Source organism: Accipiter gentilis, chromosome 5 (assembly GCF_929443795.1).
Source record: "Accipiter gentilis chromosome 5, bAccGen1.1, whole genome shotgun sequence".
Lineage (NCBI taxonomy): Eukaryota > Metazoa > Chordata > Aves > Accipitriformes > Accipitridae > Astur > Astur gentilis.
In genome coordinates, this window is record NC_064884.1 from 9,038,179 (window position 1) to 9,053,007 (window position 14,829).

At 39.8% G+C, this 14,829-nt stretch overlaps 1 protein-coding gene across 2 annotated transcripts in view; it reads left to right on the top strand.

Annotated features, from left to right (window-relative positions):
• Positions 1-14,829, top strand: part of CFAP61 (cilia and flagella associated protein 61) — a 122,394-nt gene that overhangs the window by 1,421 nt on the left and 106,144 nt on the right. For both annotated transcript variants that reach the window (XM_049801117.1, XM_049801116.1), the window contains exons 2-7: positions 1,065-1,215; positions 2,352-2,502; positions 5,132-5,208; positions 6,147-6,214; positions 7,307-7,433; positions 13,693-13,825. In XM_049801117.1, the coding sequence (XP_049657074.1) occupies positions 1,073-1,215; positions 2,352-2,502; positions 5,132-5,208; positions 6,147-6,214; positions 7,307-7,433; positions 13,693-13,825 (699 nt within the window). In that variant the 5' untranslated portion in view covers positions 1,065-1,072. The remainder of the gene's footprint in view (positions 1-1,064; positions 1,216-2,351; positions 2,503-5,131; positions 5,209-6,146; positions 6,215-7,306; positions 7,434-13,692; positions 13,826-14,829) is intronic.

Consider the following 14,829-nt stretch of genomic DNA (forward strand, 5'->3'; position numbering starts at 1 on the left):
TAACAATGTCTTGATTGTGTGTGAAAGATGTAGCTGTACATGTGACTTTCTCTGTATTTAAGAGGTATAAAATTTCAGGTTTCTTTTGTTATCCCATTTTAGTTGGGATCTGTGGGGCCTAGTAATTGGGCATCACATTTGGAGCCAATGTTAGACATGGCTGTTGTGTTTGGTGGATTGGTAAAAGTGTTCTGCTAGTCTCGGTATGTTGGTTATTCAGACTTTTTTTGAGTTAGTAATGCTGTATTTTGCACAAGTATATTTAAGGAATTGCACAAAGCTGTTGTGTTTGGTCAATCCATGTTTTACATGCCTAATTCTTGATCATATCACAACAGGCTACAATACTGAGTAAGTAGCAACACAGCTGAAAGATAAATGAACTGTTAGTTGATAGTCACAGATGGTCTGAATGCCCATTGCCCCTATATATTCTGAAATTGCTAGGCATGTCAATAAATCACTTGGACCTGGCAAATTCTGGAACCACAAAAACATTTTTCTTCTGGGCAGGAAAGCTATAGAGCTTTCAATTCCTTCTGAAATTTAAGCATTGCTGCTGCTGACTTAAAAAGAAATTTGAGGAGCTGTTTTGGACAAAATACACTTAACCCACCTGAAATTGCTGTTTACTGTTACCAGGACATTCTTATCCTGATTGTTTGCAGCTCATCCTCCCAAGCCTGTAGCCTTAAGGCTTTAAGTTTGAAATTATTAATGATGGGCACTATTATGATAGATAGCATGCAATTGCCTATAAAATGAATAAATGTAAAAGCAATCTGTAGCCTACTGAAAACATTTTTTTCCTGTGTAGCATGTATAGAATATACACAACAGGGATGATTGGATGCTGCATTTCTACATGTGCACTGTCTGCATGCTGTATGTATATGCAGGCAGTATGTATTTATGTAGAGGTCTATAGGAACTAGGCACTTAAATCCATCCGAATTGCACTTCTTCATAGTTTTCATAAATACCCGCTTCAAGTAACTACATTGAACAATGGATTGCAGCAGGATCTGCCAGAGCAGCAGTGTTTTCTTCATTTCTTGTTTCAGTCTGTAAGATGACTACAATAAATTCTTCAAGAGGAAATACAGAAGTGGTCAGTGCCAGAAGAACAGAATCACGTGATGTTTCAGATATTATCAGCCTCTTCAGCCACTTTACTGAAGTAGTTTTTGGAAGGATTGATGTCATGTACCTTTTGTAAGTAACAGTATTTTAGGGACATTATATTACCTTTCTTGCACGAAATGTTTAAAATGGCAGAAAACATTAAGAGCCTTTACGTGGTATGGCATAATGACTTTTTATGCTATTCACAAAAAGGGAAAGAAAACCCTCTTCCTCTTCTCTGCATGACTTTGTGCAAACTTGGATCACTGCTGCCAGCATGATGGGCAAGATTTGACTCTATACTAGCTTCCTTTTTATAAAAAGTTCAGAAGAAATACTTCTGAATAATATTTGATGAAACCATCAGATTCCAGTATCTGCTGTCTACTCCATCTAACAGAATCCTTTTGCCTGTTGGAGAGTGGTAGAAATAGAGGGGGAGGGACTATGGTTTTTAATCACTGTGTGGCCATGACACTTCTGTTTTCTTTTCCTGTGTAGGTCTAAGTCTTTTCCTTCTCTTCCCATTTCCCCTTAACGAAAGGAATTGGTTATTTGTTGCCTCTCTTTAGTCTACCTTGGGAGGCAGCCTCTATCTGCCATAAAATATGTTTCAATGTGCCTCTTCTTTTCGTGCCCCCAAAATACCTAATATTCTCCATGTTTTGACATCTGTATCCTAGCTGCTTGCATGGCAATGTCCTTAGCGGAAATGAGTGGTTGTAGAAGTCTTCTGTTACCATATCTTCATCACTGGAGATGGTGATGAACCTTCTGAGCTTCACCTTTCTGTGCAGTGATGAACAGCAGACAGAGACAGACTGCATGAAATGCTGATGGGTCACTTAGTGTTTTTCCACTTGACTTAATGGCAAATGCCTGAGATATCAGCTATTTGGGGAAAAAATAGATGTATGAAGAAACATACAAAGAAGAGGGAGCATTTATGTCTTGCATATCAAATTCATAGTAACTGAGGGTTTGAAAAATCATGTGAATTGTTATAATGTCACGATACATGTTATAATATTATAATGCACTAAAATATTTGGAATTGAAGCAATAATGTCAAGTTAGAATGTGGGTAATGAAGTTTTACTGAGGTCCAATCTGGGGAGCACTTTTGAACATGGTTAATTTTGCTATTCTAACAGGCTGAATTAACAGTCAGTCACTTCTATTCATGTAGTTTCTTCAACTTGTGCAAACTTAAATTGTTTTCACAGAGAAAAATCAAATCTTGCTTTGACACTCTGCAATAAGAAGAATGAGGCTATAGCCCATGCTGTCTTTCTGGACTATCCCAATTGGAATATCACTGATCAATCTGATTGGGAATTGTTCTTACAGGAAAACTATGTTAACAATAAATGCACTGTAAGTAAATTGTGTGATTTTAGTTGAGTTTTCATTTAAGGCTCAGGTATGAAAAATGTGCATAGGCATCTGAAATCTGTTTTAGGTAGATTTAAGGCATTCAAACTGAAGAAGGTGATAATCAGATTCCTTACTATACCCTCAGGTACTCAGAAGTTCATGAGTACCTGTGCTTTTGCCACTACAGTAACTGAAGGTAACTGTAAGGATGGCACTTAGGGAATGCAAGTCCTTTCTTTGCCAGACACGTGCAGGTGTCTGATGCACTGTGCTAGCACTAAGAGCAGTGTCAATCATAGCTGTCACCAACATTTTTCATTCAAAAACGTGTCCAGCTCTGGTGTTATCTAGCAGAACTAGGAAGTGGAGACCTTGCTCGAAGATCCTTCTCAATGTAAGGGAACGGGAATCCTCATTTTTCACCTTTTGGAATAAAGTTTTTCTATTTCAGAAAACTAAATGCAAATGTAATGGCTTCAGAGAAAGAATAAGGGACAGGGAGTGTACCCCTGCTTGAAGGATGGTGACTTACACTGGGTGGAGAACCATGCTGACCTGAGCGTCTTGGTTCTGGAATAACCTTGTTTGGTGCTCGTGTGGAGGTGCTGCGCTCTGTTCTGCGTGGTGGCAGTTTTCATACAGGCTTCTCAGTCAAGTTTATGAATTACTCTTAGGAATTATGGACTAGAAGTAGGCACTTAGAAGTTTAGGATTCAAATGCTGTCCGTCATTCAGCCCAGCTAGGAGCTAGATGCTGTGATTGTTGAGAAAAGATGGAAAATCTTAACCATAAACACTCAAAAGCTAGGCAGCAGATGCCTTAATAAGGTATTGGCAGTACTGAAATTATCTCTAGACAGTTTGTTCATCAGTTTTCCAATGTTGTTCTGGGAGACGTTAAGCAATGGCTTGCAGAAAAACTGACAAATACAGCAATTGTATTTGAAAATGCTGTGTACTGTTAAAAGAAACAAAATTATTACAGCCAAAGAGAGTATAGAAAAAAACCATGTAATTTTCTTGTAATCTGTTTTCTTTGTCACTTGAACAGTACTTTGTGTACAGGCATATTGCAGGCACAACTGCTTCATTCACTGTGCAGCTGCAGCTGCTCCTGTTGGGTTATGCTGTGCTGTCAGTTCTGCAAGCTCTTCCTCAGGCAGCCTGCTTGACAATATCTATTGCATCAAAGCTGCAGCTGACTTTGGAGTGCAGGGGCATACAAAGAGAAAAGACCAAAAAAAAAAAAAAAAAAAAGAGCTTGAGCATGTTAGGAATTACTACTCATAAACATGAGTTAAAGGTACTTTGGAACATTGACAAGGAGCGGAAGAACTCTTCTTTTTCTAGAATGGAGATTATTTGCTAAAATACGTACAGAAGATTCAGTATGTGTTTTATTCTTCTGCACTGACAAAACAACTGAACCTATTCTGAGTTATAAATAGGTGAGATATCATTGGTTGACTGCAGGTTAAATCCATGCAGATGTGCTCTACAAAACTGAGTTCTTCTGAAAATAGAATTTCTTAAAAATCTAGTTGACAAGTCTTTTTCATAGAGCACAGAAATGATAAGATAGCTTAAAGGTCTAAATTAGGAATTGACTTGTGCAGAATATAATTAGCTAAGATGCTTTACAGGATTGCCAGGTTACCATCACTATTGAGAAGCAGTTACAGGCCGAATCTTGCTTCCTGGGCTTCCTCTTGGACCTCAAGAGCAGAACATTCTACATTCTTCCCCCTCCCCCACCCTTTCTTTTTATTTTGCTTTTTAAAACCAAACAAATGAAAAAGAAAAATCTGAGTTTTAGAAATGGCTTTTGATGTTTATTCATTATGGTAGCTTGTTGTCTTTGTGCTGGTCCGTATACTGCAACCTCTATTAAAAACATTCTTGCTCTAAAGTTGCTGAAATTTATTGGTGACTCTAGCCATGACATTTTAGTTGAATATTAAATTATTCAGAAGACCTCAAGTTTTCCCATTTGAAATTTTTTTTGTAGAAATGTTTCATCTAGAGGTAGACTTTCATTGACTCAGCACTTGAAATTATTATGCAAGAGAAAACAGCTGAATTGATAGCACTTTTCATTCTAGCACATATAAGATAAAGATGTCCTTTACTCTGCCCTGTTTCTGCCTGGATATTTAAATGTGTTTAATGATATAATCTTAAGACTTTGTATTTTTTCTTACTTCTTTTAAAGAAAAAACATTTAGGAGTATGGGAAGTATGTGAGCTTTTGGGTTTTTTTAAACCTAGAAGGAATGTCTTTATCAGCCAAATGTTAAATTAGATGTTGTTAAGATTTTAGTTGTTGTGGTTAAATTTAAAATGTTGTTAGTCTGGAATTAATACTGTTAAATATGAATATTGTAGTCAAACAATAGTAAGGTTGAGTGTAAATCAAAATATTACAGAAGCACAAATTGTGATATAAAAAAAAAAGTCCTTTCATCACATAACTTTATCCACACATGCTTTGAAGTTACTTATATATGTGAAGCTACTCAATTTTGAGTGCAGATCATATATATTGGAAATCAATGTGCATATTAATACTTGAGTTGACTTAATAAATATTAGCTGCATGGCATTTAGATTTTCATTCCTCATTTTGTAGCCTTTGAATACATTGTTCATGCATCTTTTTGTGGCAAAAGAAGAATATGCCGCTGGATGTTCCCAAGAAATTGTTAGGTGAGTTCATATGTAACTTTCTGTAGTGAAGCATGTGTACTCTCCTGCCATCATTTGGAGAGGCTATGGAATTTAAAAATGCCTTCAGGTGATCACTGGATCAAAATCAAATATCTCTCTAAACAATCTTGGAAGGTAATAAAACATAACCTTGTATTAATCAAATGTGCACTGTTGGCTTTGAAACCAAGCTGTTACAGTTCCAGGCACCCTTCCCCAACAGTGTTAAGGTTTAGCTGTATCTTTGCTGTAATTTTGCACAGAAATAGTACTGCAGCTGCAAGGCAGATTGATTTTTCTTTTTCCTAAATTTCTACTTGTAAAAATCAAAGTGCATGACTGAGCAGGAAGCTTAGAAAGCTGTAGATGTCTCTGGAATACACTTGTTCCCAGGTAATCTATTGATAGTTTGTTAGCTACAGATTATATGGTAAGGCTGCAAACTATACAGTACAAACAGCACAATGTATTACTGTGTTAGCTCAATACTCAAATATAACCATTGCTCAAGTTATTTGGTATAGCTCAGAATCTCCTTCCATAAACAGTGAATTGCACTTGGTGCTGTTGCTGTTGAATTTACGGCTACCTTGTCATGTCAAGCAAGCTGATCCAGATGCCAGGTCAGAGATCTGCCAGCAGAGGTCTGGCATCTTTAATTTTTTCACCGCTGGGGAACTGACAAAAAGGAGGATGTTTGAAATCTAAGGATTAGGAAATTAAGAGACAAATAAAGTAGAAGAACCAGTAAAAAAATGTCCAGATGAATTTCATATGATCTTATTTGTCATAAATGTTTTCATTTTTGAGCCATGTGGACTCATGAAGGCAGATTAGAGACACTGGAGAAAAAATTTTATATAATAAAAGACTAGCTGCTGTGTCTGATTGGTGGGTATAATATTGAAAGACTGAATACAGTTATGTTATTTGTCCAGGAGAGCTTTTATCACTGTACCAGAACTGCAGTTTATACTTCTCTTCATACCAGCCGATGAGAATTTAGGTAAGAATTTAATACTATTTTATTCTTAAAATAATGAGAACAATCTTAGATTTCATTATCATTAATATGCACTGTGGTGGTGGGCTTTTTTGTGTGTTTTTTAAAATATTGAGAACAGTTACCATTTTCTAAACATGCAGAAAACACAGTCCTAAAGTGTCCTCTAATGGACATACCTTATAAAAGAGGTTTATGTCGTTACATGTTTGCTCCAGCAGTCCATTCAGCAGTCTATACATTTCCTGCAGTCTTTAAATTTGTCAGAAACAGACAGGACTTCGAACAGGAGTAAAGATCTTGGAAATAAATTCCTACAAGTTTTATGAAGATTTCTGGCTGAATAGAGATTGAAATCGAGTAGTTATTTAGCCAAGTGAGTACAAGATGGGGAGAGGACACTTTGGTGAGGTTCAGAAGGGGTGCTGGAGATGTGGAAGGAAACTAGGATTATTTCTTTTAGAGCAGAGGTACAAGGATGGAGAATGCACATCTTGATCAGAGAACAACACCTGTCTTGGAATTTCAGTCCTGAATTCAGACTAATAAACCAAGCGTCTACCTAATGTCTGATGTTTTGCTTGGAGCTTTCCTTAAAGTGAACTGGAACCTTTTCTGATAAGCCAATTTCTAGGCATCTTAGTTTCAAGTCATGCTAAAATCCTCCATAGTGATGTGTCAACTACAGAAAACTACCTGAAGAAAGGTTTTTGTCAAACCTACCCTAGCAACAAATGTCAACTTTCTTTCAGTATAATGAGTTCTGACAAAGAGATTCTCCAGTACTGGTTATATAGTATTGGTTATAAGACTAGTATTTCTACAGGGATTTGATCCTACCAATTTCTGATTGCTTTGAAGCTTATTCAGGTTTGGGATGCTGGATTAATTTGTTAATTAGTCCAGTAACCATTCTTTCACATGTTTATACTACTGTCATTTCAGCTTCATTGCTTAACGTTAAGAACTTGGAGCATTATGCCATCTGTGGTTTAAGTTCAAAACTTCATTTTCCTCAAACAGTTTTGCTGATAATTTAAAAGCTTACATCATGAAGTTTCTTTGTTGCTCCTAACAGATTTTTGTCATTCACAGAGCCAGACATGGGAAATGTCTTTGAAAAGATGATGACTGCTCCAGGTTCAGTAGCAGATACAAACTTTACCTTGTTTGTGTGCCCCAGACATTGGTATCACCCACAGCTCTATGTTCGCAGAGCAAGGTAATGCAGTTTCTCCCTTCTGCTTCTATAAGCAGATCTGTCTGGATTAATTTGAAGAATTTTCTTTTTTGGTTTACAGCATCACTATCTTAGTTAAACTGCTATGGTTTTCCTTGATAACCTAATTAAGTAGTTCTATGATTATGTTGTTTTAATTCTACTTCATCACAAGATTAATTGTATTTTTTGTAAAACTAGTTTGTTATCTAGAAAGAATACTTTTTTTTTTGTCGGTGATGTTTATTCTCTGAATCTGCTGGCTGAATTGCATCACTGCATACTAAAGTATGAGTGCATATAGTTTCCAAGTCTCTTGAAGCGTCTTCAAACTTACTTTTAATTTTCTGGTGTTATGCCATATTCTGACCAGTTGAGCAAAGTCTGAATAGGAAGGCCTGCTGTCTAAAAGAATTAAATAAGAGCAGAGAATCCCTAGTTCCAGTAGTCCTTCAGACATGGAGAGGAACTTGCTTTTGTACAATTTTTTTCTGCATAAGCACTTCATACATTCACTCTCGCTATGTTTCAGGGGAGCAGGCCTCCTCAGTGTTGCTAAGACAGCTTAAGAAAATAATGGGGGTAACACTTTTTTGCTCCCATCATGTCATCTGTTTCAATGGATGCAGCTTGGAGCAAAGACTTTGATGTGCTCACGCGATGTGTCTTTAACACAGGCTTGCTCTTGTTTTGGGATTCAAGTCATAAATGTCATTAAAAAAGTTAGACTCTGAATTATTTTTTTCTTTCCTATCTGCTCAGCTGCCTGCAGCGTACACCAGGCAGAGATGCAAGTTTCTCTATCAGCCTTGCCTATTGATGTCTACCTGTATATTGACTATTACCACTCTTGTTTTTTTCCTTTTCCATTTGAATTCTGTGCCTATGCCAAATCACAGCTTTCTACACTTGTGCCAGCATTGTGTACAGTAAATGAGAAACGCAGAGTTTCTGACCCAATGGGGCCTTAAGTTTTTCAGTGTAGATCACTGGGCCATATATGCTGTCATTGCTGTGTAGATGCTTACCTGTAGGGTGGCTGAAATATAACTATCACATTTTGGTTCACTTGTTTTCCTCTTTACAGTAGGAAGAGTGCGTGTAGGGTAATGTTTTATGAAGTAATAGTTTTATGTGGTTCTGATTCATTCTGGAGTTGCTTTTGTTTGTTCTAAATATAAGTGTTGCTATGTGGTTATGTAGCAGGATTGTGATTAAATTAGCATTTCTGTTCCTTCTAGTGGAAACTGAAGTTTAGGGAAAAGCACGTCCCTGGGACACTATGTCATATGATACTGATGTGGGGGGGGGTCCATATCAACCCACATGCTAAGAGACGGTAATGCCACATTAGGCATCTCTCTCTGCCTGGTAAATCCACACCTGGTTGTTTATGGGTTAATTCATGCAGACATCTCAGACTGGATTCTGACAGAAGCCTGTCTGTCAGAGTGATGTTTTACACATCTCTAAATTTACCAAATAGGCCTGAAACAAATCTGCAGATTGTGCTCTTTATCCTATAGTTTTAGTCAATGTTTGCAATATCCTGTCACTTGACTTGTGAGCATATTAAGAAAAAGGGCTGAGGCCTGACCTTGACCACTTTGCACAATCGTGCTATAGGTCTGGATATTTCAGTATGTTACAAAATCATTTGCTTGCTAGCTTGACTTACAATTTTTAGGCTTTTCTGACTATTTCCTTTGAGTTGTCTACCATCTATCAGTAAGTGAATGAACCTTAATAGCCAGAAGTTATCAGTAGGTGAATTAATTGCTGAGGGCTTAAAGTTTTTCCATATGTCTTGATTCCAACTATTATGTTTGTCTTTAATTTGAATCATAGTCTTTCTTTTGATGGCCACTGGATATTATCAATAGCAATATTTTCGACACGACTGGAAATGTCATGTAAGCCGTACCAATATTCCACATAAGAGATACCATCTCGCCTGGGATTTCTGTAGTTTGTTACGAATAATAAAAATTATTTACGTTAGGTTTTTTTATTATTGGAAAACTAACCAGGAAGCTGTCTTTTCTTTTAAATTACACAGTATCTGGTGATATAAAATTCATACTTTAATATTGTCTATCAATAGATTCTCTGAGTAAGCTGAATTCTGTTTGCAGTTGATGCTTTGCCTTTCCTCTTCCTCTGTATTCACCTTTGTACTTCACTGGCATCCATAGTAACGTTCAGTGGAGCCCTTTAGAGATTTATCTATGAAAGTTGTCCCCAGCCACCTGCCTAGCAACATGTTCTGGGTCAATGATAGGAGATTAGGGTAATCTCTGTTCCCTCTTCCATTGCTTATGGGAGGGGGTGGAAAGAAGCTGTAAACTGATACTTTGCTTAACCATTAATTTTGAAGTTATTCTCCATCCAGCCTTTATAATGTGAAATAAATCTGTGGTGTGCCAGAACACAGTCCACTAAGGTTTTATACTTAAGTTTCTTGCTGATCTCTCATCTAGATCCCGTCATTCTTGGGTTTGTACCATATATGTAAGAGCTCACAAATTTGCAGCTCTGTGGAATGCCTTTATTATGCTTGTTCTCACAGTATAGGAATTTTGTAGTATTTTTATATTAAAAACCTATTGTGTTTTTTTGTAAAGACTGGTGCTGGTGGAAGATATTAAAAATAGAAAAAAAAAATATTAAATAGTTCTGTTCCTACAGTTTCTAGCATGCAGGGAGGTGAATGGGCTTATTGGAGCCTCATGTACTACTGCGAGGTCAGTCTCTCTGCATACCACGAGCTGGCAGAATTGCCATCCGCATCTTGATGTGTGGCCTTGTGTTGTGTGTTTTACAGAGCAGAATGCTGTAAGGGACTTGGAGCAATCAGTAAAACATTCAGTTTGGAGGTGGTGTGTCTGTATTATCTACCCCAGTGAAACAACAGGTTTCAATTAGAGTACAGTCTCATTCCTTTACCCCTAAATTAGTTTGGTTTGTTTGAGGTTTCATAACACATTATCAGATTTGCTATACTAATTAATTGTGCTGAAGTAGTGAAATTCTGATAATAGAAAACCTTACTGCAGCTTTTCCCTTGAGATACTGCCTGCAGAGAAGACGACGACTACTATTTTGGTTTGAGATATAAAGAATGTGAATTACTATAAATTTTTACAGGGTTTCATTATTCTTGGAACTTCATTTTAGTTGCATCTTTTGAATTAATTCTACTGAGAATTAACTGATGGTGTGTTTTATTTTCTGTACTTTTTTCCTTTTGGAAACAATTTATTACAATGAAGATTCTCACTTACACAGTGAAAAAAGAATGAAAAAGTGTGGGGCTTGGAAATCTGTCACCCCTGGCAGCTGCGTTCAACTTTAAGTGGGCAGTGATGATATTCATCGCTACTCGTTTCTCAAGTTGGCTTTCTTAACTTAAAAACTGTATGAAAGAATCTGGCAACTGCCCTTCAGAAGAATAATTCAATTATTTAAAACTCCTGGCAGATGGAGTAGCATGGTGACTTGGGACATCCTGAAGGTCAGGAGTTAAGCATTTATTCACCCTGCTAAAAAGGCCATTAGCGGGGCGTCGGTAGGCGATACTCACCCAGGCCATGGCAGCTCCCTTGGGGTCCATCCCACCCCGACATCCCGCCGGACCGACCCCGGCAGAGTGCGGTCAGGGTGGACGGGTGTCCTGGGCCATACCTCCAGGCTGGGCTGGGCCACGGGAGCAGCAAGGGTAAGAAGAGAACTTTCAGACAGATGGCCAGGGAATAGAAGAGCAGAGACAGCATCAAAATAAAAGGGGTCACTGGCCCCTAGGAGAAAGGTAATCTTACTCAGAAGTTCACATTCATTCTGGCGTGTAGGAGCAGCAAAACCACCACCTAAATTGTCTTTCAGTCTTATGCTGGAGTCGCTCGGTACCTAGAAACTCAGACCATGGTTGATAAAATTCGGAATAATATTTTTTGGCCCAGTTGTGTTAACTTTTAAGGCTTCTTCTGAATCCGGAAACATGTAAAGGGTGGAAAAGAGAATCAGTTTATTTTGTCTTTCTGAATTGCTGCATATGCAGAACTAAGATTTCCAAGCTACAAGCACATACGAACTTGAGCAGTGGGAGCCTGTAGCAAAACACAAGTTTTCCTAAAACTGAGGGAAGTGTTAATAATCGTTCCTGACAATTATCTTCGGAAACGCGTCTCTGCAGGGCGTGAGGCTTTTAAAGGAGAGAGAACTATTTGAAACTATTTTTCTGTTGACATCTTACTTTAGGGAGGTACAGGAAAGGGCATCCCCCTCGGAGACTAAGGGCTACGTGTGAAGCGGCAGTCGTGTCGTGGAGGGTCCGCCAGCCGCGGCCCCGGCGGCGTTGGGGCACTGCCTCAGTCGCCCTCAGCACCGCGGCGGGCCCTCCAGCTCTCGGGCCAGGCCTGCGGCGGCCTCCGGAGGGCGGGAACGCTCCAGACCTTTCGGGAGCGGCGGGGTCCCGTCTCCTTGCGGCCTGGGGTCTGGATTTCGGAGCGGGAAGCCCCCGAGGGCTGGGAGGCGGCGGCGGCGGCTGCCGCCCGCGGCCGCGAGAGGTCAGGAGAGAGCCGGCGGCGGCGGGAGCGCGGGGCAGGCGGCCCCGCTGCCCGAGAACGCTGCGGCGGGTCGTTCCTGCTCTGGAAACTGCCGGTCGCGGCTCGGCGGGAGGACAGAGGGTCTCGAGAGGCTTTCCGAAAAGGTCGGGCTCGGAGCCCTGCGAGTGGCGTAACCAAGATGATGCCTCTTCCAAAGAGGAGGGTGCAGGCTGCCCTTGGCAGGGGGTGCAGGCGAGGGGCTCGCGCTGACCCTCCCGAGGCGGTTGTCGCCTCAGGTCAGTCTCCTGAGCGCCCTGTAAGTGAAGGACGCAGCCTGCTGTTTCAGAGGAGCCGATTGTGGCGGCCTCTGTTTCTTTCAGTAAGCAGAAATGTATGCCGGTGTTTGGTGAAGTGCATTGTTCTCTTCATTTAAGTCCTTCATCCCGTGGGGCTCGTCCTTGTTCTTGTGTGTCCCTGTGCGATAACTGAGATTGCCAAAAGCACGTTCAGTAGCAGTCTGCTTACGGCTCTGAGGAGAAAGGGTTTACTTAACTCCACAGTCCACAGTAAAAGTCATTCCTTCTGGCAGCACATCACAGCCCCGGTTTTCTCGCCGCATTTTTTAGCTGCAGAATTGTTGGTTGGACCACTTAATTCTTGCATTTTCAGATAGGCAAAAAAGTGGTTTCACCTTCTTACTGAAAGCAGTTCTGTGTTAGAGCTGGTTTGCCGCTGGCCTTTACGCCATGGTCGCAGCACATACGACTAACAAATTCCTTCATTACATTGGTGAAAGCACAGAAACTTCTTGTTAAGACTTACATTGATCCTTGTTTAAGAATTAACATTTTTTTTTAAAGTGGTTTAACGGGAAAAAGTCTCTGTTGCCTATTTAAATGAAAATCTGTGCAGTATGGGGCCGACCTATTAACACTGCAACTTGGACTGACTGGAAATCGGCTCAGGCAGCTTTTGCACCGTCAGCATGGAGAACAGACTGGAGCAGTAGAGGCAGTGAAAGCCTTGATGTGGCAGGTTCCCACCTATGCAGAAAGCCTTTCATGAGGCAGAGGGACAGAATAATTGCACTTTGGCCTTTGTGTCTCTTTCAATGGTGGAGCATTAACTTGACCTTACAAAGGCATAATGGCTCGATTTCTGCCAGGTGACTCCCGTGCTGCAGTGTGTAATAACAGTAATCTAGCCAATACTCAGCACTGTTTCTCCCATACAGGAAGGCATTATTTTCTTTTTTTTTTTTTTTTTAAAAGAACTGATTTTCTAAATTGCACTGGTGTTGCTTTTTGAGATCTCTGCCAACTCTAACGAACTGATGATTGAGCTCACTGAATATAATTATTTTAAATGAGGCCTAAAGCCCAGGTCCACCTGGCCCGAGATACCTTAGGCAAGAGAATTTTGAACTGGGCTGCCCTTGTATTTTGTTAGGAAAAGATAAGCATCTCCACTGGGCAGTCCAGACTTCAGTGGGTTGTGCTGGCTTTTGGAGGTGGTTCTGTCTCTCCTCTGGTGCCGAGGCTGCCAGCTTAGTGTGTGCTGGGGACGTGTCCTAGGTGAAATTATTTATTTGGGGGGGGGGGGGGGGGCTTTGGATCAGGTATTTGTAATATTTGTCCATATGCTAATGGAGTGGAACAGAAGTATCATGACCTATTAATGGCTGAGCTTTAGGACATTACCTAATCTCTTTTTTGTAGGTTGGAAGATTATGATGATCTCGTGCCAATCTGGACACGTCAGAGTAAGACTCTGAAAGAAACCTATAGTGAATATTTCCTTGCTGATCTCATAGAATGTCAAGATGAAGAAAATCAGGCTGTTGTTTGTGAGGTCAGTCTGCCATGAGCTCTGGTTTTGTCTAATCATAACATTAGTGATGCCACATGTGAGCGAGAGCTCACGCTGCAGCTCAGTGAACAAAAAGAACAAGCTCACTTTTGGAAGGTAGAATTCCTGAGCTGCACACACACAGCACCCTCCACCACGTATTTTTGTCTCTCCTTTCCTTAGGAGTGATATCTCCTGTTAAGTAAATGAAGCAGCAATTGCCAGTAATTGTGTAGATTCTTTTCAAGTAATTGGAACAGACCATCTTGAAGAAACCATGTTGCCATTTTAGACATTTGCATTATAGATGATCACTTTTCATTCCTGGTGGAAATTAATATTGCATGTGAAAACTAGTAGCCAGTAATACTTTCACAGTTAAAAATGCTGTAGTTTTTTTCCATCTCCTGATTCAGGCTGTCAGATTTTTGTTGAATTGAAGACAGAAACCCAGGAATTAATTTAAATAAGAAAGAGGTGGTAATAGTTATCCTGCTGAACATTCCTGTTAAGATTGTCATGTGTTAGTAATTGTGCGTGGTATTGTAAGCTGATAGGCAACATAACCTACTTAATTCCAGAAGTCTGCTTTCTATAGCAAATGATTTTATAAAACCGTAACATGTAATCACTACCATTGGAAGCCAAATGGGAAACAATAAACCATTAGTGTAATAGCACATTACAAATGGCTACCTTTATAAATAATACATTTCAATTGTACATTTATAGCTCAATATGGTACCAGCAAAAGGTGTTTCAGGCCCTCATAGTTTATACTTGCCGCTGCTGCCACAGATTGGAAAGACACCTCCATGCGAACCAAGATAGATGCCAATTTTCCCTGCAGAGAATGAAGCTGGCAACCTCTTTTTGCACATATGGTAGATGGATTGGTTAATCAGCCTCTGCTGAGCCTTGGGCCTAAAATTACATAGCAGCCAGACAACTGCAGCGACCCAGCTTTTGTTCGGTTACGCAAACAAGGCAAACAAACAATCACTTGT